This window comes from Grammomys surdaster, unplaced genomic scaffold (assembly GCF_004785775.1).
Source record: "Grammomys surdaster isolate TR1022 unplaced genomic scaffold, NIH_TR_1.0 139, whole genome shotgun sequence".
Lineage (NCBI taxonomy): Eukaryota > Metazoa > Chordata > Mammalia > Rodentia > Muridae > Grammomys > Grammomys surdaster.
In genome coordinates, this window is record NW_021604597.1 from 9,718,072 (window position 1) to 9,744,249 (window position 26,178).

The 26,178-nt window shown below is 36.3% G+C and overlaps 1 protein-coding gene and 1 pseudogene across 1 annotated transcript; one reads left to right on the plus strand and one right to left on the minus strand.

The window, feature by feature from the left end:
• Positions 1-55: 55 nt before the first annotated feature.
• Positions 56-22,119, plus strand: LOC114617931 (arylacetamide deacetylase-like 2). Its single transcript, XM_028763620.1, has 5 exons — positions 56-411; positions 4,350-4,572; positions 15,843-15,912; positions 17,510-17,681; positions 21,369-22,119. Exons 1-5 carry the CDS (start codon positions 274-276, stop codon positions 21,969-21,971), a joined length of 1,206 nt encoding a protein of 401 aa, XP_028619453.1. The 5' UTR covers positions 56-273; the 3' UTR covers positions 21,972-22,119.
• Positions 6,292-7,197, minus strand: LOC114617932 (annotated as a pseudogene).
• Positions 22,120-26,178: the final 4,059 nt, after the last annotated feature.

The window sequence follows — 26,178 nt, forward strand, 5'->3', positions numbered from 1 at the left end:
TAATATCACAGAATGAAGAAACACTGCAGGGAATTTAAATTGTATGTTAATAATAGGTACCTCACCTGATGAATTTCAACATCTACTTCCGAGTCTTTGTATTTGCAAAACAAGTTAGAAATGACACTGCACTGTCGGAAATAAGAATCAGCTTCACCTCGTGGGAATAGTTGTGCTTACCTGAGAGGGATCTCAGTGTATTAATTCTGTGGCTTTTTATTCAGTATTTACGGAAATATTTTAATCTCTGCCCTGGCAAAAGTCTAGGATACCATGGGATTCAAAGCTCTCTGTTTGTGGCTTCTTTTTGTTAGCTTTTTATCTTATATTTACACACCCATGCCTGACAACATTGAAGAAACCTGGAAAGTAATGGCCTTGAATGCAGTTGCTAAAACTGGCTCCCTTATGGTAAGAAGAGTATAATTTTTCTATGATTAAGAATGAATATTTTTTAATATTTTGATAATACTATTGATATTATAATTTTGAAAGAAATATCACTTTTTAAAGAATATTGTTTATATGATTATTGGTTTTATAACTATGTTTTTCTCTAGTATAAAGACATGAATTATTATTAACAGTACTTGCTTGATAACAAATTAGGAATTTTCTTATTTCCATAGCTTCTGTTGTCTGTCTCCAATTCTAAACTGCTGGAATTCTGGGGTTATCTTAGAATATGCAAAGTGGATATACTGTTATAGTTGTTCCTGTGTAGTTAGAGACTAGCACTTTTGATGCTGTAATATATGTGCTTTCTTTGTATGTACATATATCTCCTTTCATTCTCCAGTCTTTTAACTGTATATTTTATATGAGAGGAAAATATATTCAGAAAGTGCATACAAAGAGAGTAACAGCTTAAATTTGATCCCCAGGTTGCATTATTTAACTGTGCTCTTTATGTGGATGGTGGGTATGTAGCAGAAAGTGGGTATCCTTTGACAGTTCTAACAGGTGATGAGTGAAAAAATCTAAGCTAGCAGAATTAATAGATGATCAGAAGTTTTAGCAGTCCAAGGTTTAAGAGAAGCACAGTTCTATGAACTCTAAAACTAAAGTTCTTTATAAAGTTTTGAGTCTCTTTGTCTTTCTCCCACAGTTCTCTTTTTCAAATGTTCTGATTCCTTGATTGAAGAATGAATACAGGAGCCAGCCCATGTCAGTTCTCTTATGATTTTTCATATGTGTTTAATAAGAAATATCCATGCTTTCATCAGTATCACAACATTATCTGTCATCTCACTCTAACATGATGCTGCTACTTTGTCAGCTTCACATGTTTCCAATCATGTATACATCATTAAAATACATGCTTTATGTATTTGACATTATGAATTATTACCCTGTACTTCTGTAATGATAATAGACAGAATGAAAATGTAATTAGAGTTCATTCTAGCAAATTTGGAAAGCTTTGATAATTTTAGCACTCAGTGCTACAATTTAGAATGCAAAGACAATAAATACATTGCTTTTTATTGTATGAAAGTAAAAAAAATAAAGTTCTTTATTATATAGCCTTGAAAAAAATCAGTGGATTATTTTACAAACATATGTTGTTTCAAAAGAGTTTTGTAAAATATACATACATAACTATGAGAAACTTCCTTGACTCTCAATTTTACCCATTAACCTAGAAGTGAGGGTACTAGTTTAATATTTGTGTGGATTGTTCTGTGTAGTAACAATCAGACATTAGAAGAATATGTGATAATCTCTACATAACTAGATTTCATAGTCTAAAAAGGCTTAAGTATCATTTTAAATCCAGAAAACATTGACATAATTAAATAAGGCCATTTCCTAAAAAAATTTATTTTTCAAGAGCAAATTTATTGAATGAAAAAATATCTGAATATATTGATATCTCATGCACTCATATTAACAGGTCATATCTTTTTTATATTTAATTAGTTAGGAAATACTTATGAACTTTTGTTACATTTCAAAATTAATTAACTAGTTGGTGTGTGTGTGTGTGTGTGTGTGTGTGTGTGTGTTGGAGGTAAGGTTCATACCAAAGCATGTGTAGTGGTCAAAGGACATCATATAAGGGTCAGTTCTTCTAGAAGGTGAATTTTAGAAATGTTCATGGTTGGAGATAGGTACCTCTACCTATTGAGACATCTTACCTGCCCCTCTAGATTGAATAATTAAATAATACTTAAAGAATAAGGCAATATTTATTGACTGTTAGCATGAACTACACTCCTGTATACACCTTAAAATATTTATCTATATTGTACTAGAACTCCACTATAACTTTATTACTGGTATTATCATTGCATGGATTTTTACATAATAATGTCAGTGAACATTGATCAGTAGCTTTCTAGTTTTTATTATACTTTATTATATAAGACAATTTTTAAATTCAAACACATTTTTGTAATATCCCTTCCTCCAACTTCCTTCTACATCTTCTCTTCCTCCCTATCCACAAAATATTTTTTTTCCAGGAAACAAACTCAAAACTGAATACAACAAAAAAAAAACCCTAAAAACCTAGAAAACAAAATATAATAACAACCAAAAAGTAAAAACTGAAACAGAACAAAACCCCCACTAACGTGTAACCAAATAAAAGCACACTAAATGGATGGAGAGTGTTATATGCTGGTCAACTACTCCTCAATATGAGCCTTGTGCTGGAGTAGTTGATATACATAGTGTTATCTATCAGAGAAAACTTATTCCTTATGCCTGCACGTTTAAATGGTAGTTCAGACATTAACCTTTCCCATAGCTTGTAGGCTTTAATCCATTCATTCATTTGAAAAATATATAAAAAAATAAATATAATAAGATAAAATAACCTATCACATCAAAGTTGAATAAGACAAATCAACAGAGAAAAAAGAGCCCAAGAGAAAGAACGAGAATTAGAGATCCACTCAGTTGTATGGTAATGAATCCCATAAAATAAAACTAAACTACAAGGCATAATACAAGCTCAGAGGATATGGTACAAGCCTGCTGCTCCAGACTCTGTGGGCAGTGCTCATGTGTGTGAATAAATTTGACAGGTATTGCTGCAATTTTCTCAGTGCATTTCCATCATCAAAATATAGAGAATAGCCATACATATCTTAGTCTGTAATACATGTAGTAATAAAGGCTATTTAAAGTACTGTTGGCTCTGGAAGTTTAAAAATTTATTCCTTGATTAAATTGTCCAGTTTCTAGGTAGGCTGGTCAGATCTCTGCAATAATATCAAAGAAGGATTTTAGAGAACTGGGAAAAAAATAGCACTAAAAAAACAAACAAACAAAAACCAAGTTCAGATTATGTATAATGTGGTCATATAATATTTAAAATTGAAATAAATAATGTAATTTTAGAAGGAACATAGGACAAAATACAAAATTAGAGGGATTATAAGACATAGAATTTTTGAAAGATTTATAATTAAGTGTGGGGTAGTGGGCTGTGAGAGGCAGCTGGGCGCCTGGTCAAGCACAGGCCTCGAACCCCGGACCCTAAACAGACCGTAGGTGTTTGGCTTTGCTCCTGGGCCCCTGGTTCCTTTCACTTAGCTTCAGCCCTCCATAGTCCCTCCCACGAGAGATCTATGGCCATTAGTCACTGAGGAACAGTGTCTCAGGCTCTCCCACATGTAGATGAGGTATCTCCAAGCTCTCAGACCAAGGCAACAGGTGTTATCTGCTGCCAGACACTGACCCACCCGAAAACTGTATATAAGAGGCCTATTCAGGAGAAGTAAAGGTTATGAGAATCATCCCATTGTCCGAGAGTTTCTGTTGCAAGAGTTGTAACACTTGGGAAGAGATCTGCTCTCCCAAAGCGCCTCAGGACCCTCCCCTCCTTGCTAGCTAGCCAGCTTCTCACCGGCCCAGTCTAGACCAGCTCAGTGCACAGAGACAGGTGCAGCACCTGGGAGCAACTGAGCTGCGACAGTGGAGACATGGCAGAGGCAGCAGCAGAGGCAGCAGAGGTGGTTCCCCCTCCCTGCTCTCACTCTTTCTGCTTGGCCTTGACCCCCCGCAACCGGCTGGGTCAGAGATCTTCATGGGAAGCCCTCCGGAAGAGGGACCCACAATTAAGCAATAAATTCAAAACATCTTTAAAATATAAGTAAAGATGCTTTTTAAAATAACATTTAATCTAAAACACCTGAGGTTTCAAAGGCAGAAAGGTCAACGAAAAGATGGTCATAATATTATTTGGGTTTAATTTTACAAATTTTTAATTTCTGTTTGGCTTCTCTTTGCTGTTTTTTGTTGGTTTGTTTGTTTGTTTTGTTTTCTAAACTTTATTTTCACATATATTTGATATTACAGAACTGATGTTCAATTATTTTTATTTTGTTTCTTTATAGGCTCTGTGTCTTGAAAATATAGGTGTTATGAGATATGAAGAATTTGTCTCCATGCTAATCAGTCTGGATTACACAGAACCACATTCTGATGAACACATCACAGTAACTGATACTACCTTTGTTGACATTCCTGTGCGTTTGTACTTACCAAAGAGAAAGTCAGAAGCTCCAAGACGAGCTGTGATCTATTTTCATGGAGGAGGTTTTTGTTTCGGGAGTTTTAGTAAGTTTATCATGTAAGGAAATAGAACAACTAGTTGCATGTTTGTAATACACAAGTATTGGTATATTTACATATATATATTTACATATACATTTACATATGATATACATATATATATAGGCATAATAGAGATGTACATGCTAGATATCCAATACAATGATAGATACAAATATGTTTGAGGAATACTCTGATAGAGGCTTTAATTGCAGAGTTTGCTTTACACTGGTTCACATTTATTTACTTTTGTTTTTGAGATAGGAACTCATCTATCTTAGTTTTCCCTGGAAAGTACTACTTAGTTGGCGATAACATTTCACTTATGATCTTCACCCTCTTGAGTTCTATGATGAAATGCATTTGTCTCAAACCTGGTCTATGCAGTATTAGGGTTCAAACTCAGGTCTTCCTGCAGGCTGGATATTGTTCTAGTAAGTGAGTCCCAGTGAAAGCCCCTTTCTTAGGTGGCATTTTATTTATCTTTTATGTGCAATAAACAAAAAAACATGTCATGGATAAGCCAATTGCTACAACATTTTCTCCTTGGCTTCAGGATTTTTTTTTTTAGCAGCTGTAACATTGAAAGGATGTCTATAAGAGGAAATATGTGCTCTTGATTCAAGAGAGAGTTTGTAATTTATTACTAAAGTGGTAAAGCTCAGAGGAAAATTGTGCAATTTGACCCTAAGGGGAAACACAAAATAAAACTTTACATATGAAAAAAAAGCCCCATTCATAAAGTGGAGATTCTGTGCTTGTCTCCTGTAATAATTATAAGGCACATATAAAGCTGATAAATGTGAAAAATAAAAAAAATAAACCTTAGAAAAAGTCTTTGGAAAATTCTGTAATAGACTATTAACAACATATGGAAAGCCACTGTAAGGAAACTATGAAAACAAGCAAGTTAATGAAATTGTAAAAAAATTTTAAAATAGTATATGAATATTTATCAACCTCAAGTAATATCTGAATAGTCAATTGATTCCACAATTTAAAAAAGTGTATGAGATTTTTAATATGGTAGAGAAAATTGAGTATGCTCCCTTGCAGTTCAAGCTTGGCAATAGAATTCAGTATATTGAAAATGATGGTTTCAATCAGTGCATGCCTCATACTTAGCGTAAATCTCAAAGAACATGACTACTTTTGCATTGTTGTTTTTCTTTCAGTTATTCAATGTTTATAGAGTATTTATAGAGTATAGGCTGTTTGTAGTGACTCAACATAAATTGCAAAACAAATATAAGGGCTGTGGGGAGAGAAGAACCCTCTATCATGTTTATTTTATTCTTTGCAAAATTTAAAGTAAAAAAGCAAAATGCAAAGCTAGGTGGTTTCCTATGCTGAGGAGAGAAATTTAGATCTATGTTCTTAGAAAAAAATCTGTTTTATGGCCAGGACCAATGTCTTAAAAGTCAATGCCACAGTATGCTGTTGATGCTAATGATCATCTTTATAATGATCATTATACACACAGTGATGGAATTACAAGAAGACTCGCAGGAATAGTAAATCAAGGAAAAAGAACTAAGACTGTGCTGTAGAAAGTGGCTCAGTGAGTTGTACAGTAGCTAAGGAAGCCAGTATATTTGCTAGATGTAGGAAAATCTCACACACATTGTTCTCCCTTCCCAAGACTTTATTTTTTATTTATTTATTTTTTGCTGCTTGATCAATCTGTTTATTGTCTTTATGAAAAAATCTTCATAGAAAATTGATTTAGCTTTCAGCAGCCCATTCCTGAGCTCTGCGGAAGCTTGTCTTCTTTTGAGCAACTCGTTCTTTCTTCTGTGCAAGAGACATTTTAGGACGATTCCACCTCTTCTTCTTCACTTCTTTCTTGGGCTTCTTCTCATAGACTGGATTCTCTCGGATAGCAGCATGAGCTTTCTTATACATCTCCTCCATCATGTCAGGAGTTACGTTGTTCTTCATGTACTGCGAGAACTGTTTCTTATATGCATCTTCATCTCCCTCCATTAGGTAGCGCATGTAGTCTGCCACATTCTGACCCATGATGTGCTTCCAACGTACCTCTGCATGGAACTCCTTGCTTTCAGAGTCATAACCAGGGAATCGTTTGGTACTATGAGGGATAGACAAGCCTCCATCCACAGCTTTCTTCAGGGCCCCGAAAACTTTATTGCCAGTTGTAGTTCGGGCAAGACCTGCATCCAAATAGCAAGTGAAGGCACCAGGCTGACCGTCAATGCTTTCCACATTGTATTCATTTCCATTCGCCTCCACCTGAACTTCATAGATCTTGTCCATGTCAAACCTATTCAGAAGCCTGCGAGCCAACAGCAGGCCAGTGCAATAGGCTGGAGCATAATTTGTCAGGCCAACTTTCACATCGTATTTTGGAAGTTCGTGTGCTTATGCTGTGTAGATGATCATATCCCCTTCGATAAGGGCATATGCAATCTGGCAGATGATATCTCTGTTAGTTACACGAACTGTCATCCTATATTTGGGTGTGTTGTACTTATTCTTGTCCTGGATCACCAATCGTTTCCGTGCATAGTAGTCAGTTTTACCCTCTCGTCGCCTTCTAAATCTCACTTGGTATCTTCTAAAGTAGGCCTTATTCTTGACAACTTTCACGAATCCCATCCTGTGGAACAGAGACTTCCCAAGACTTTAAAAGATGCTTTAAAGATTAATTCCAGAGCATACAGTGAGACAAAAGGATTGATTTCCCTTTGAAGGACAATGATTCTAAAATATGGTGGCTTAGAGTTTAGGCTAAACAGATTATGGGTTCCTACTTTTGGGTTGGTTAACTTGGTAGAAAGTGCCTCAGATTAGTTTCTGGTTGATGTTGATGCTGACTGTCTGGTTTCTCAGAGATGTATTTTGCTACTGCTCATTTTTTTCTTTTTTTCCTTTTTTAAAAAAAATTATTATTTTTTCCCCAATCTGCTTTATACCATTTTAATTACATGCAAATATTAAGGTCAGTTCTAGGTTGAGGAACTAGCAGTACAATAGATGCAAATAGTCAAGTAACAAGCAAGACAATAAGCACAAATACTCAAAGAACAAGCAAGGTAATAAACAAAGTCCTGTGATCACTCCCATAACCACTTTTTCTAAGGGCTTATCAAGATGACCAAAATATCTGAGCCTACTTTCCTGTCCTAGCCCAAAGTCATTTTCATGCCTGAAGCCTACTTCTTTGTTCTAGCCTAAGATTTAGATTCCTACCTGATCTTACTTCTTTGTTCTAGCCTAAGATTTAGAGTCCTACCTGAAATTACTTCTTTGTTCTACCTAATGTCAGATTCTTGCCTGCAGCTCATATCCTTGACCTTGGCCAATGTCAGATTCCTACCAAGCAGCTCCAAAAGCTCTCCATATCTCTCCCTTTTTATTTCATTAACAACACTGAGGCTGTCTTAGGTCATTCTGATATGAATGCCTTCCTTACCCATCATGGAATATGCATTATCAAGTGCAATGCACTATTGTAGGTTGGTAAGGCTCTGTGCAGAATCTTACTCGTCCTTGGCTTGCCAGCCTGTTAAATTAATAACTGTCTGGGGGTCCATTTTCAGTTTCAAGTCATGTACTTTGGCTGCCAACATGTTGGTGTTGTTAAAGATAAGCTTCAGTCCATGGATAATTTTATCAGTAATATCTGTAGCATCAAAGCTAAGAGCAGAGCAGCAATCTTTAAATTTTTAATCTCACTACAAAAATTTAAAACATCCAGAGAGGTGCTAGAATTATGCCAAATACCTTGCAAGTGTCTAAACTTTTCCTCATTATAATGGCTGTCATTGTAAATTTTAGAAGTAACACAAATCCATTGATATTTGGCATGGTACTCATGATGGCTTCTTACCCTTAAACTCTGAACCTCCTTCCAATAATCTGAACAAGATAACGAGCATCAATTTCTTATTCCAAACACCTATTTAAATCCTCTTTTATATTCAACACATTAGCAACATTTTTTTTGGCTAAATGATTAATAAAAATAGCTGTTTTCACTTCTTGTGTCAAAGTAATTGGAGAAGCAGTCTTGCTAGCCATTAATGTAATTAAAACTTTTATACAAGCAATAATCAAGTCCATTACCCTCTTGGTTCTGCTTAAAGCCAGAATCACTTCTTCCAGTTCTTGCAAGCTTTTTTCAGTATACAAATGTCCTGTAATACTCAGGGCAATAAAACAAAATATGGTTGATAGACCCCTGTAACAGACATGCCAGATTTCAAAAATGGGAAAGTGTACAATCAATACAACTTACATTAAATACTGTAAAAGAAACAAAAGCACTTTTAACATAACAATTAAAAGAGCTTTAACAATGCGCTAACACTTGTTTGAAATCCAGATCCTGTCCCAACTTTATCTCTTGCTAATATAACATCATAGATAACTGCAGCTAAAATCCAAATATGTCTTGAAAATGTCCAGAACCAGCCTTCCAAATGAAGACTGTTATTTCCAATATTGGATTGAGTTCTAGACCAGTCCATGATTGAGTCCAAATAACTGGTCACATTTAAGAAATCTATATGAATCATTATAAATTCTCTTTTTGATTCTCTGTCCCTCAAGGTCTAAAAACTTGAGGCAAGGCACCTTGGCCCATCTGGGACATAGGCAAGCAAAGGTGGGTCAGGAACATATGTCCAATACAGCTTCCCAGTCACCATTGTCAGGGCACTCAGCAAGCTCAAGGGTAAGCATCATTCTTTGTTCCAGCATCAGCATGTCTCTCCAATTACTCTGCAAGTCACCATGCTCCTTCAGCATCCTGCAGAAAAAAAACACAAACATACCCTCGTTTCCATATTAAATTCCTGATCAGGATCATGCCATATGCCTGTAAGTGGATCCTTCCTTTTCATCTAGACATAAGTATGCCTAGATGTAGGCTACCATGGACACTCAGCAGAAAGTTCCTTGGCATCCATTTTTTTTCTTATTGGATATTTTATTTATTTACATTTCAGATTTTATCTCTTTGCCCCATTTCTTCCCCAGAAACTCCTTATCACAGCTCCCCTTCTCCTGCTCTAGGAAGATGTGCTCCCAACCATCCACCCACTACTGCCTCCCCACCCTAGAATTCTACCACACTGGATTATTCAATGGTCCATGGACCTCTTTTCACACTGATGCCAGAAAAGGCCATCCTCCACTAAAATACAGCTGGATCCAAGGGTCCCACCATGTGTGTTCCTAGGCTCGCTGTTTAGACCCTGGGAGCTCTGGTTGTTGGTATTGTCATTCTTCCCATGGGGCCACAAGTTCTGTTCCTTTAGTCTTCTCTCTAACTCCCGCATTGGGGATCCAGTTACCTGTTCATTGGTTTGCTGCAAGAACCTGCCTCTCTATATGTCAGGCTCTGGCAGGTCTTCTCAGGAGACAGACATATCAGGCTCCTGTCAGCATGTACTTCCTGGTATCCACAACAGTCTCTGCATTTGGTAACTGCACATTGGATGTATCCAGGGTGGGTCAGTCTCTGGATGGCCCTCTTCCAGTCTCTGCTCCACAGTTTGTTTCCATATTTGCTCCCATGAGTATTTTGTTCTCCTTCTAAGAAGGAACAAAGCACCACACTTTGGTTTTCCTTCTTCTCGAGTTTCATGTGGTCTATGAGTTGTAACGTGGGTATTGTGAGCTTTTGGACTAATACCAGGTATCAGTGAATGCATATCATTTGTGCTTTTCTATGATTAGGTTACCTCACTCAGGATGATATTTTCTAGTTTCATCCATTTTCATAAGAAGTTCATGAATTCATTGTTTTTAATAGCTGAGTAGTACTCCATTGTGTAAATGTACCATATTTTCTGTATCCATTCCTCTGTTGAAAGAGATCTGGGTTCTTTCCAGCTTCTGGCTATTATAAATAAGGCTGCTATGAACATAGTGGAGCATGTATCCTTGTTATATGTTGGAGCATCTTTTGGGTATATGCCCAGGAGTGGTATAACTGGGATCACAGGTAATACTATGTACAATTTTCTGAGAAACTTCCAGACTGATTTCCAGAGTGGATTTACCTTCTTGCAATCCCACCAACAATAGAGGAGTGTTCTTCTTTCTCTACATCATCTCCAGCATCTGCTATCACCTGCATTTTTGATCTTAACCATTCTGAAAGGTGTGAAGTGGAATTTCAAGGTTGTTTTGATTTGCATTTCCCTGATGACTAAGGATGCTGAACTTTACTTTAGGTGCTTTTTCATCATTTTCCTCAGTTGAGAATTCTTTGTTTAGCTCTGTACTCCATTTTAAAATAGGGTTATTTGGTTATCTGAAGTTTCTCAGGATTTCTTGAGTTCTTTGTATGTATTGGATATTAGCCCTCTATCAGATACAGTATTGGTAAAGATCTTTTCCCAGTCTCTTGGTTGCCATTTTGTCTTATTGACAGTGTCCTTTGCCTTATAGAAGCTTTGCAATTTTATGAGGTCCCATTTGTCAATTCTTGCCCTTAGAGCATATACCATTGGTGTTCTGTTCAGGAACTTTTCCCCTGTGCTCATGTGTTTGAGGCTCTTCCCCACTTTCTCTTCTGTTAGTTTCAGTGTATCTTGTTTATGGCAGTCCATGATCAACTTGGACTTGAACTTTGTACAAGCATTTAAAATAGATTGATTAGCATTCTTCTACATGCTGACCTCCAGTTGAACCACCATCATTTGTTGAAAATGCTGCCTTTTTTTCCCCACTGGATGGTTTTAACTCCTTTGTCAGAGATCAAGTGACCATGTGTGTGTGTGTGTGTGTGTGTGTGTGTGTGTGTGTGTTCATTTCTGTGTCTTCAATTCTACTACATTGATCTTCTTGCCTATCTCTGTATCAGTACCATGCAGGTTTTATCACTATTGCTCTGTAGTACAGCTTGAAATGAGGGATGGTGATTCCCCCAGAAGTTCTTCTACTGTTCAAAAATAGTTTTTACTACCCTGTTTTTGTTTTTGTTGTTGTTGTTGTTATTCCAAATGAATTTGCAGATTGCTCTTTCTAACTCTATGAAGAATTGAATTGGAATTTTGATGGGGATTGCATTGAATCTTTAGACTGCTTTCAACAAGATGGCCATTTTTACTATATTAATCCTGCCAATCCATGAGCATGGGGAATCTTTCCATCTTCTGAGATCTTATTCAATTTTTTTCATCAGGGACTTGAAGTTCTTGTGATACAGATCTTTCACTTGCTTGGTTAGATTCACACCAAGGTATTTTGTATTATTTGGGACTATTGTGAAGGGTGTCTTTACCCTAATTTCTTTCTCACCCTGATTATCCTTTCAGTAGAGGAAAGCTACTGATTTCTTTGAGTTGAATTTATATCTAGCAACTTTGCTGAAATTGTTTATTAGGTTTAGGACTTCTCTGGTGGAAGTTTTTGGAGTTACCTAAGTATACTATCATATCACCTGCAAATAGTGATATTTTGACTTCTTCCTTTCCTATTTGCATCCCTTTACCCTCCTTTTGTTTTCTAATTGCTCTGGAAAAGCCTTTGAGTGCTTTATTGAATAGATAGCAGAAAGTGTGCAGCCTTGTCTAGTCCCTGATTTTAGTGGGATTGCTTCAAGTTTCTCTCCATGTAGTTTGCTGTTGACTACTGGTTTGCTCTATATTGCTTTTATTATGTATAGGCATGGGCCAACGTTAAATCAGGAGCAGATAAATCATCTAAACAGTCCCATAACCGTTAAAGAAGTAAGAGCAGTCATTAAAAGTCTCCGAACCAAAAAATGCCCAGGACCAGGTAGTTTTAGTACAGAATTCTATCAGACCTTCAAAGAAGACCTGATAACAATCCTCTTCAAACTATTCCACAAAATAGAAACAGAAGGAATAATACCCATTTTTTTTCCTATGAAGCCACAATTACGTTCAAACCTCAACCACACAAAGACCCAACAAAGAAAGAGAACTTCAGACCAATCTCTTTTATGAATAACAATTAAAAAAGTACTCAATAAAACTCTTGAGTTGCAAACAAACCAAGAACACATCAAAACAATCCTCCATCATGATCAAGTAGGGTTTATCCCAGGAATGCAGGGATGGTTCAATGTACAGAAATCCATCAAGAAAATCCACTATATAAACAAACTTAAAGAAAAAAGACACATAATCATCTCACTAGATGCTGAGAAAGCATTTGACAAAATTCAAATTTTACCCTTCTTGGTAAAAGTCCTAGAAAGATCAGGAATTCAAGGCCCATACCTAAACATAGTAAAAGCTATTGTTCCTTAATACCCTGCTGTGGGCCAGGAAATCCTGTCAATGTGTAAGTTTCTTTCCTGGTACAACACTGGAACTCTCCTAGTCTTCTAGAAATAAAACTTTATACTATTTCAGAGCAAATGAAGAACATGGGGAATTGCATGTTCTCACATTCTGAATCTTTCATTCTTACCTGAATTTCTTTATGTCAGTTTTACTTCCAACATAGCTGGGCTCCCTTCTTTTAAGTACTCTCAGAAGAGGAAATATTTTCCCTCTTGATATTGGTTTCTTTGATGGGTATTGCATGGCTCTTGATCTATATTTGATTTTATCAATTTATGGTCATCAATGTTATCTTAAAATCTTTTTTATGCACATGGTTTCTTTTTCTCTCAATTATACACTAACATTACTACATAGACCACATTGAAATTCCTTTGCAGTCTATTGCCTGGCTTTACTTCAGTCAATATTCTTAACCAGTCAATGCTCCTTTCTATGATTTATTTCAGCTCCACAGCTGAGCTTTTTGCTTTCTGTAGACTTCATTCGATCTCAATTCTGTCTCTGAAAACGTTTTTTTTTATTTTTTTCGCATTATACTGTGCTCCAAGTGCTACTCATACTTTCATGTTGAGATAAAGTAACATTTTTTTTTGTTTATGCTTCTTTGGTGTGTATTGGTGGTGGAGTGAGGTGCATGAGGTGCACACTCTCACTTGAGCATATGTTGTTTTTTTGGCTATGTTTATCGCTGTTTTCAAACTTCAGTTGGTTTTATTTAGTTTTCTCAGATTACTTCTGTTCTAGAACATGCCAAAATTGCTTTGATAAACAAGAATTTTTTTCTGTTTTTGTTGTTGCTGCTGTTGTTTTTTAATATTTCTTATTTGTTTTGATGTTCATTTCTGCTTTTTTTTTTTTAAAGAGAAATGAAGTTGGGTGAGTACTGAGGTAGGGAGAATCTAAGAAATGTTAGAGAATAAAAGGAATATTGAAGGAAAGCTTTAAATTAAACAATAAATGTTAATTTGGAGAAAAATTAAATCATTCCCACCTTATTTTCCAGTAGATGCTTTATAAACATTTGTTGTTCTTGTTTTTCCATCAATATGTGCAGGTCTTCCTGTTTGAGCTTAACTCTTATAAGTGCTATACATTCTTTTACTGGGCACTGACCACTGAGAATCATGACCAGACAGATCATATCAATGATATAAGAATAAGAAAAAAACCTTTATTTTGGCTTTGACTGTAAGACAATTGAAAATGCAATAGATTCAGTGGTAAATACAAATCCAAGTCTAAAATATAAAAACAAAGGACATCAAATGGGAAAAATGTAGGCTTAATTTCTTAGATACTTTGTCTTCAGCTAGGCATTTCTTTTTCTTAAAAATGAATAGCTAGATTTTTAATCATAAATGGAATCATTTTACCTAAAATATTGAATGACTTAACTTCTTTGTTTTCTAAATTTTTATATACTCAGTAACTAAATACCTTTTAATTTAAATATTTTATTAATCTGTAAGAGATACATATCTTTTAAAGGTCTAGATTTTGATCATAATTTTAAAATTTGGCGACTTTCCAAGATTTTGTAGCGACTATATTGTTAATAGACATCACAGCACATATAAAGACATTGCATCTAGGGAGGTGGAAAATGGAATTGGTGGATTGTTAGTTTGTCTCCTATTGTTATGATAAACACCATAACAAAAACAAACCTGAGACAGAAAGGTATATTTTATGTTACATCACATATCATACATATATTAGGAAAGATAAGGGCAGGAACCATGGGAGCAGACATTGAAGCAGGGGCTAAGAAGAGGGTCTGGTTTATTGGCTTGTTTTGCATAGCTTGCTCAGCCTTTCTTATGCAACCAAGGATCATCTATCCAGAGATGGGACCACTCACAGTGGACTGATTCCCCTCTATACTAATCATTAATCAGAACCAAACCCCACAGCCTTGCCTGTAGGCCAATCTTAAGGAGACATTTTTTTCAAGTGAGATTCCCTCATCCCAGATGTGACTAGCTTGTGTTCAGTTAATAAAGAAAGTAATCAGCACAGGTGCGTACTTGAGAAATCTGTGGCCTGTATGTAGACACAAATGTTCATCTATGTATGTTGGATGAGAGTCAATCACTTGTGTGTCAGATGTGAACACAAAAGCAGAGCTTTTAAGCAATTAAGTTACCTTACATATACAATATCTATCTATATATCATCTACTTACATAGCTACAACACACACACACACACACACACACACGTATGTATGTATGTATGCAAAAGGAGAGACATACTGCATTCCTTCTTACTGAATTCATGACCCTACTGAAAGAATATGCCAAGAGTTCATATAGAGCAATAGTTTTCAACCTTTCTAATGCTGCAACCCTTTAATACATGTCCTTATGTTGTGGTGACCCACATCCACAAAACTATTTTTGTTGCTATTTCATAACTATAATCCTGTTACTATTATAAATACTAATGTAACTTTTTTTGGAGTTAGAGGTTTGCCAAAAGAATTGTGACTCACAGTTTGAGAACTACTGATGTAGTTGAATGGCAAAATGGTTATTTCTAATGAAGACATGGTGTGTTCATGTTTATCTGTTGATGGGAGAGTCGGGGATTATAGACCAGGCTGTGTTGACTGTAGGAAGAGCAATTAGTGTCCTCTATTGCCTAAAACTTCTGGAATGAAGCAGCAGAGGATAATACAGTGCACCAGTTCATAGAAGGTTATAAGAAGGGTAATTGTGTGGCTAATAGAAGGCGACAAGTTAAAACTAAGATGTGACAGCTTAATTTTCCTCTTCAAAATATCAATATGCAAAGTCATCTCTTCGTCTGTAGAGAGAGATTCAAGAATGTTGCATTGGTTCAGTGCTCTCTGAATGGAAATGGGTAGGAAATAAAGAGTCCTGTTTGATAATCTGAAATCACATTTCTCATATAGATATCTGTCATTATTTATGTCACTTTTTAAATTATGAACAGTACTTTGACCTTTCTCTTTTCATTTCAGAACAGAAGGCTTTTGATTTCCTGAACAGATGGACTGCAAACAAACTTGATGCTGTTGTTGTTGGAGTAGAGTAAGAGTTATTTTTCTTTGACTAGTATGATTTTTGGCTTAACTGTCTATAAGTTCAATTTCCAAATAATACATCTAAATTTACTATGTATTATCTGTCACAATTGTTGTATAGACTAACCTCTAAAGGAGTCCAATATCCTAAATATTGTCCTAAAACAAAACAAAACTAAAATATTCGAAATAGATCCTAATTTGACTACTTTGTGAAATCTTATTGCTTAAGACCTATATGGTCCAGTTGTGTCCCTTATTACATAGTCAACCAGGAAGGAGGAAATGAATCATTGCACAGTTGAAATATTTGATCATATTTATGCTTGAAATAAGATGTTTAGTTTCAAAATAATTATTATTTAGAATAGTCTCAACTTCCTAATGTTGTGACCTTTAATACAGTTCCTCATATGGAGATCCCTTGCCATAAAATTATTTTCATTAATACCTCATAACTGTAATTTTACTACTATTACATATAATAATGCAAATATCTGTATTTTCTGAACATCTTTGTGGGAGCATGACCCACAGGTTTAAAATCAGTGGTTTAGAGTGCTGTAGGTAATAAAGTTTGGGGCCACTTGAAATGTTGAACACATACTCTCAAAAAGTGACTTTATACTCTGAAGGTATTTGGAGCACGTGTACTGGAGTATCTTAGGATAGCTCATTATTTTCTTACTCATATTCTTACTCATATTAGTATACTCTAGATTTCTGAATCTGAATTTGACTCCAAAATTCATTATTCAAAATTCAAAATTCAAGATGAATAGTTTTTTTGTCCATCTTCATCTTAGTTCATAACAACAAAAACTTAAGTAAAAATTTCTAATCCAATATTTTTAATCTTATATGATGATATTTTTTAAACTATAGAAGTTTGGATAAAACTGAATAACAATCTAAAGAAAGGAGTTTCTAACATGTTTATTATGCTTATCATCCCAGAAAAAGTAGATTACAATACTGGAGCAGTGTCTTTGTTTTTTGGGGAAAATTTAAGTTGGAATCATATTTAATGTGATGATACAGGACCTGCCCCACATTTAGTATAATCATTATAATTTTCATTCTTCTAAATTTATTATGTTTGACATAATATATATAAACATCTTTTGTGTACATAGCAATACCTAAATTATTTTTTAGGAAGTTTTAGGGAAGTTCATATTATATTCTAGGATTCCTACCATGAACATTCAACAATAAATATAGATATTTGTAAATTTTGGCATTCTGAAGAACAAAAAGAAAGCATGATGTTTTTATAGCCAGTTACATTAAGGAAATAAAGAAAGATACAGTACAGAATCTCTCCAGTATAAAATGCACTTGAAATAAAATGTTTCCTTATAAAACTAAGCGGTTTGAAGCAATCCAATACCTTCAGGCACAAGACTGTCCACTATCTTAATTACATGTTTAAATAATTTTATATTATCTTTTATTTTAGTTAAGCCTTAGGGGAAAACCTTGGGTCAATATTTAAAAACTCAACAGTAGGACTTGATGCCACAGTGCATGTGTTAGATGTTTGAGACATTGTTGGATGGTGTACACTTATGATCTATATGCTTTCCTGGTCTGTGTTAAAGTTACAGGCTAGCTCCTCAATATCAATTTCCTGCACAATTTGAAGATGGTATCACAGCAGTCAAGTTTTTTCTTCAAGATAAAATTCTTACAAAGTATGGAGTAGATTCTACCCGAATTGCTATATCAGGAGACAGTTCTGGAGGAACTCTGGCTGCAGCGGTGACACAGCAGGTACAGTATGTTTGGCTTTGTGAGGAGTAGCTGTTTCAGCTCTTTGTTCTGCTAGATCTGTTCCTCTGGTTTTGTTCATGAAAAGGAGCATTTATTCCCAAAGAATTACAATGGTCTAGAGTGAAACATCAATTAAGCAGAACATAGTTAATTTGGCTTATACATTTATTGTTATATTTATCTACATGTCTACCTTTATGTCAGTACTATTTTTATTTCAACCTTCATTTTATTTGTAAAAGTTGGTTCTGATGTTATATTTCTCAGGCATTAAAACATTATGAAGACTCTTGTTAATTAATATCTAACAAAGAAAACAAAATAGTATTTTATGTATGCTGGCACAGGGTCTATGGACTCTGGTGGTAACCATCATGTGGATATTGAAACTTCCAGCTAAATCACACTAGACCTCATGTTTTAGTAGAGTATCTTCAGCTCCTCAACAGTATTAAAATGCTAGGGTACATAAATAATTCAACTTTCCCTTTGAATTTGGTTTACAATTAAATTTTTCATTAATTAATTAATTTATTTATTTATTCACTTTACATACTGATCACAATCACCCATCTCCTCCCAGTCCCCCCTTACATGACTCCTCTCCCTATCCCTCTCTCTCCTTCACCTTTGAGAAGAAGGAGATCCCTCTTAGGCAATCAACCTAAGCTAGCACCTCAAGTCACTCCAAAACTAAGTACACTTTCTCCTACTGAGGCTAGACAAGATAGCCCAGTTAGAGGACCAGGATCCACAGATAAGCAACAGAGTCAGGATAAATCTCCATTCTAGATGTTGAGTGGACCCACATGAACACCAAGCTGCACAACATAACTGCTACATCTGTGTGGGGACCTAGGTCCAACCCTAGTATGCTGTCTCGTTGGCAGTTCCGTCTCTAGGGACCCCGAGGGTCTAAGTTAGTTGACTCTATTGGTCTTATTGTTGAGTCTCTATCTCTCAATGATCCTCAATCCTTCCACCAACTGTTTCACAAGACTTCTGGAGCTCCAACTAGGGTCTCTGTAACTGTTTTGGCTAGATGCTAGGTAGAACACCTCATAGGACAGTTATGCTAGAGTCCTGTCTGTGAATCTAGGCTGACAGATACAAATAGGGCCTGAGGCTCCAAGGTAGCTGAAGGAGGAAGGCAAGCATGCGATGTATCTATATAGATGTTCTGAGGTCAGCTTGGCATATTTCCCTCAAAATTGGAAGAAGTTGCTACTACATCCATTTATGTCCATCTCGCACGGGGCACCTGTCTTCATATGGTGCATTATTATGACAAGTCTTTGACAAAGAGGCATCAAGTTCTCACAGTGTGTCCCCTGAATCCACTATTTGTACAGTCACAGTGGTTATTGCTGTCTCCATTCACACATAGACCTCCATGAAGACATATCTGACTGGAACATTTATCAAAGTTGAGTTCACAGTGGTCTCTAAGGAATCCAAGTACACAGTCATAGAAGTAAGAGCACCCTGACACATGGCACTATGTACACACAGCGGGGATCCACATTCACTAATTTCAAATTCATAGTTCACACCAGAATACAGTTGAGGATAAAACTGCTGTGTAGAAGGAACGTGGCCTTAGTAAAGTTGTAGAGTGACATATGTAGTGATTGACAGACAATAATAAGGAGATTTGAAGATTCAAGTGCTAACTGAAAATGAGGAGCAAGAATACTGTGCTCATGAGGTTTCCATGAGGAACACATACTTTAGTGGGAATCGGATTAGAAGCTGTTTGTGTCAGTTTATCTCAAAGTAACTAGCTGCCTTCTGCTTGTGTGTTGAAATTTGAGTGAGGCTGAATTAAAAAGTAGTGGATTAAGGTTTTTGGCAAAGGTAATTTTAAGACAGCATAGGAGCTAGGCTTTGGCATTGTTATTGCTTACTGCCTTTATCATATTTACAGTGAAAGAGGTCATAAAGCAAGGCAGAAAACATGAGAAATACCCAAGTCAGTGAGTAAGGGAGCTTGCATCTAGTGAAGTTGAGGACAGAAAGAGTTCAGACAAATTAACTATGGTTATTAAAGAGAATGGGGTCATTAAGGAGAATTTTTGAACTCTCTTAAAACAGGAAAGATGCTTTGAGAGCAAGACCGACTGACCAAGAGCTTTGAGCTTATCATATAAATTTCAGTTTTATAAAAGGATATTTTCTGTTCTCTTTTATTGATAATACAATTGAGATATTCATTTTATAGTTTTACATTATTTTAAGATTGAATGGCATAAATAGCTACAGTGTGGTCCAGAAATTAAACATACAAAAGAGCTAATAAACACTTATCCCCACTCCTAGTACATTAACAAATCACAAGACACATTTTTATTTTTAAAGACTATAAAAATGAGACTAATTCATCCAACTTTTGCCAAAATATGATTAGAAATCATTACATACACAAGAAATGCAGAAATAACATTTGCAGCTCAATTTTAATGTCTTAAACTCACATCCACTCTACAAATCACTACTTCTAAAGACAGGTAGCCACTTCGACTCCAGTGTCATGCTTACAACCAAAGAGAAAAAGTGTTCTAAACAAATTTCATTTTCAAGGAGAATCTCTGAGGAAATTTTCCCCAGCTAAACCATGGTGGCACACAGAGGCCACTGCCACCACGGTGCAAAGGATCAAGGACATAACGTGTACTGGAAGTAGAATGTTTCAGTCCATGTAGTTCTAGTTTTATAGGCATGAGGGATACAGAACTGGCAGGTTAGTCAAGTTTGCACCAAGGCTCTGATAGCTGTGGTTAACTTTATTTCATCTTATCTAGTGAAAATATTTATGAGATTTAAGAGCCTTCTGGAAGATCATACATAAATTTTTAAATATTAATTTAAATACTAATTTGACTTGTCTTTATCTAAGTTGGTACCTTCACCCAGCCAATACCCTGTTCTGAAAGATATCTGTATTCCCGCTGAACACCTACACTCCAGTCCCCTTCGCCACGTCCTGCCTTTCTGTGTTTATAACCCCCGTGTGAATGAATTACGATTTGAAAAAAATAAATAAATTATTAAAAAAATACTAATTTAACTATATCATTTATAAATATAAGAATTCAAATTTTCCTTTTCAGTTTTCCTCTCTATGCAGGGACTTAGTCTAGTCTGGGCTTATACAGATCTTGTATGTGCAACTGTCCTACACTGTCAAGACAAATAATTTCCTTAGAGTCATTTACTACCTTTGGCTCCTAGAATATTTCTGTGTCTAAGACTTGGGAAGATGTAGATTATACAGAAGTTCTATACAGGGCTGAGCATTGGAGTCCCTTATCAGCTGCACCTTGGCCAGTTGTCAAGAATAAATTCTATATATTTATATATGTAAAATCCTTTGTCACCTTTTAGATTGTGTTATCTCTATTATTTACTTTTGATAAAATATATTTATATATCTCCCCTCTTTTTACTTTCTGACACTGTACCCTCCTAAACTTTCTATCATTTTTTTCTAATATACATAACCAATATTTTAAAAATGAGATTTCATTGCCAGGGTATTTAATGATGATTAAGGGTATTATAGGCATTTTTGGCATAACCATGTTTTATGACAGTACTCTAGGTTTGTTATTATGTCTTTTTCATGTCAGACATGTTTTATCTGTTAAACTGTTGGAGCCATTGCCTCATTGGACATCATATTTTCAGGTGCAGAATGATCCTGAAGTAAAGCATAAATTCAAGCTGCAAGCCCTTCTTTATCCTGGCTTACAGGTGATTGACACTCAGTTGCCCGCTCATCGAGAAAATGAACATGCTGTAGTTCTGACAAGGGACATAGGCATAAAACTTGTGAGTTTGTTTTTCACCAAGGATGAGGCACTTCCACAGGCAATGAGAAAAAACCAGCATATGCCTCTGGAGTCCAGACATCTGTTCAAGTTTGTCAACTGGAGTACTCTTCTCCCTGACAAGTTTAGAAAGAACCATGTGTACACTGAGCCTGTGCTTGGAAGATCGGGTGTCTCCCTGCCAGCACTGATGGACCACAGAGCATTGCCCTTGATAGCCAATGATGCTCTCTTACGGCACTTGCCACCAACATATATTCTTACCTGTCAATATGATATCCTGAGAGATGATGGGATTATGTATGCTTCAAGACTTCAAAATGTTGGAGTCCAAGTTGTTCACGACCATGTTGAGGATGGAATCCATGGAGCCTTATCATATATGGCATCGCCATTTTACTTACATCTAGGGCTGAGGATAAGAGATATGTATGTTAGTTGGCTGGATAAGAATTTATAATTACAGTTTTCCCCAATGAAGTTTAATTTTGGAAATATTTTAGTTGTGAAAAGAACAATATAATTTAAATTGATTTAAATCCTTTATAAATTACTATGGGTTCTTGAACTAATTATCATAACTGAGGGCTTTTTCACCTGGCCTTAGTGTTCCTAAATTAATGACTCTGAGACTTAACTGTATTTATGAATAAATGCTTAGGTCATAAGCTTGGGACTGTTCCCAACTATTTCATAACTTAATTACCCTGTTTATTCTATTCTTGATCCCACCACATGGCTGGTTACCTGGCTCTCAGTTTCATGAGACCATCTTGCTGTGTGTTTATGTAACTCAAACCCAGAATTCCTCTCCCTCTCCAGGTATGATGTTCTAGCCTCAGATCACTGGCCAATCAACTTTTTATTGACCGGTGAATGCTTTTATATAGCACACAAAAGATTATCTCTATACATTATTAATTTTTAAAACATTCTGTATCTCTAAAATATGTTAGCGTATTTCCCCTTAGTTATATTTATCATAATTATTGTGGTCCCCAGAGAAGCCATTGCTTCATGAATTTGAGAAATATTGATTACTATCCTCATATGTAAGTTCTCATAACACAGAGCATAGTCATTTATTTATTCATTCATACACACATACTTACTTATATATAGTTTTTATTGGTATTTTATAGAATTCATCATTGATAATTACAAAATTTTCTTTTATTCAAAACATACTACACAGAATTTGAAGACAAGTTCTTTTTTTATTCTGGAAGACATAGAGACTTTTTATTTTCTTTCTTTCTTTTTTTCTTAAAAAGGAAAATATTTATTTGGGACAGCTTACAGTTTCAGATGTTTCATCTATTAACATCATGGTGTAAAGTATGTTAGTACCCAGGCTGGTATTGGAGGAGGTGAGAATTCTACATCTTGATCCAAAGACAGTCAGGATTTCCTTTACTGCCTAAACTTGTTTTTCCTTGAACTTGCTCTCTAGGACTAAATTTGAACTCAGTGATTTTCATGCCTCTGTCTCCTGAGTGCTAGCATTAAAGGATTGTACCACCATGCCTAGACTTATGCATTTTTAAAAATTCCTATTAACTAGATCTTTACAAGCATGGCCACTATGCCACAAGATCTGGATCAATATCCTGTGTCTTCCAGCCTCAAAACCTGGATGAAAAGTGTGCCCTCCATTTTTGGATATGTAGTTCATTTCAGATATAGCCTTCGGAATCCATACATTGTCAATTTGATATTCAATCATATATCCTTATGTTCAAATGAGAAGAAAAGCCTGGTCATAATAATGCCTACAATGATAAAACTATCCCTTGCTCAACTGCAAACACGTAAACAATAAACTAGGCTGGATTGATTCTTGCTTTAATTCTAGTTAACACAGGGATTAGCTCCATTCTACTTCCTGATGCACCTTTAATCTTTGCACCATATATTTTGTGGTTTTCTTTTTTTTATTGGATGTTTTATTTACATTTCATGTTATCCCCTTACCCCATCCCCCACCCACCCAGGAACCCCCTATTCCCTCACCCCTCCTCCTGCTTCTCTGCGGATGTACCCCTACCTACCCCCACTCCCACCTCCCCACTCTCAAATTCCCACCCCCTGGGGCGTCCAGCCTTCATGAGGCCAAGAATCTCTTCTCCCACCTATGCCCAGCAGGGCCCTCCAACCTTACATATACAGCTGAAGCCATGGATCCCTCCCTAAGTGCTCCCAGGCTGGTGGTTTAGACCCTGGGAGAGGTGGTTGGTTGGTATTGTTGCTCTCCTCATGGTGCCACAAACCCTTTCAGCTCCAATGGTATTCACTCTAACTCCTCCATTGGGAACCCCATTATCAGTTCAATGTCTAGTTGTGAGCATCTGCCTCTGAATATGTCAGACTCTTGAAGGCCTCTGAGGAGACATCCATATCAGCCCCTTATCAGCATGCACTTCCTGACTTCCACATCAGCATCTACCTTTGGTGACTGCACATGGGATGGATACTCAGGTGGAAAGGTCTTCAAATGGCCCCTCCTTCAGTTTCTGTCCCTCACTTTGTCTCCATATTTGCTTCCTTGATTATTTTGTTGCTCCTTCTAAGAAGGACCGAATCACCCCCACTTGGTCTTCCTTCTTCATGAGCTTCAAGTGGTCTGTGATATGCATCTTGGGCATTTCAAGGTTCTGGGCTAATATCCAATAATCAGTGAGTGTATACCATGTATGTTCTTTTGTGATTGGCTTACCTCACTCAAGATGATATTTTCTAGTTCCATCCATTTACCTAGGAATTTCTCGAATTCATTGTTTTTAATAGCTGAGTAATACTCCATTGTGTAAATGTACCACATTTTTTGAATCCATTCCTCAGTTGAAGGACATCTGGGTTCTTTCCAGCTCCTAGCTATTATAAATAAGGATGCTATGAACACATTTGAGCATATGTCCTTGCTATATGTTCCAGCATCTTCTGGGTATATGCCCAGGAGTGGTATAGCTGAATCCTCAGGTAATGCTATGTCCAATTTTCTGAGGAACCGCCAGACTGATTTCCAAAGTGGTTGCACCATCTTGGAGTCCCACCAACAATGGAGGAGTGTTCCTCTTTCTCCACACCCTCGCCAGCATCTACTATCACCTGAATTTTTAATCTTAGCCATTCTGACTGTTGTGAGATGGAATCTCAGGGTTGTTTTGATTTGCATTTCCCTGATGACTAAGGATACTGAAGATTTCTTTTGGTGCTTCTCAGCCATTCGAGTTTCCTCAGTTGAAAATTCTTTGTTAAGCTCTATACCCCATTTTTAATAGGGTTATTTGGTTGTCTGGAGTCTAATTTCTTGAGTTCTTTGTATATATTGGATATTAGCCCTCTATCAGATGAAGGATTGGTAAAGATCTTTTCCCAATTTGTTGGTTGTCGTTTTGTCCTATTGACAGTGTCCTTTTTCTTACAGAAACTTTGCAATTTTATGAAGTCCCATTTGGCAATTCTTGTTCTTAGAGCATTTGCCATTGGTGTTCTGTTCATGAACTTTTCCCCTGTGCCCAAGTATTCGAGCTCTTTCCCACCTTCTCTTATATTAGTTTCAGTGTATCTGGTTTTATGTGGAGGTCCTTTATTCACTTAGACTTGAGCTTTGTACAAGGAGATAAGAATGGATCAATTTTCATTCTTCTACATGCTGTCCTCCAGTTGAACCAGCACCGTTTGTTGAAAATGCTGTCCTTTTTCCACTGGACAGTTTTAGCTCCTTTGTCAAAGATCAAGTGACCATAGGTGTGTGGGTTCATTTCTGGGTCTTCAATTCTATTCCATTGATCTTCCTGCCTGTCTCTGTACCAATACCATGTAGTTTTTATCACTATTGCTCTGTAGTTCAGCTTGAAGTCAGGGATGGTGATTCCTCTGTGAAGAATTGAGTTGGGATTTTAATGGGAATTGCATTGAATCTAGAGATTGCTTTTGGCAAGATGGCCATTTTTATTATATTAATCCTGGCAATCCATGAGCATGGGAGAACTTTCCATCTTCTGAGATCTTCTTCGATTTCTTTCTTCAGGGACTTGAAGTTCTTGTCATACATGTCTTTCACTTGCTTGGTTAGATTTACACCAAGGTATTTTATATTATTTGCGACTATTGTAAAGGGTGTCATTTCCCTATTTCTTTTTCAGTCTGTTTATCTTTCCTGTAGAGGAAGGCTACTGATTTATTTGAGTTGATTTTATAACCAGCCACTTTGCTGAAGTTGTTTATCAGGTTTAGGAGTTCTCTGGTGGAAGTTTTGGGGTCACTTAAGTATACTATCATATCATCTGCAAATAGTAATATTTTGACTTCTTCCTTTCCTATTTGTAGACTTTTTATTTTCTTCATAGACTCTTTTACTCCTCACTGCTTTTCAAAGGCAATGGGAATGTACTAGTCTGGCATTTGATTGCTGTAAACAAATATCTTCAGCAACAACATTAGGATAGAGGGTTTCTGTTATATCATGGTTTCACATGATCCAGTCTGTGGCCCTTGGCCTCATGTACTTGGGAAAATCATTGTAGGAATGAGACACATGTGGCAGAAGCCTCTCACCTCATGGTGATCAGGAAGCAGAGGGTTAGGATGGGACTGGGAACCAGGGACCAAGTGTAACAGCCAAAGCCACACTCTCAGGGATCAACTCTCCCCAACTTTGCCAA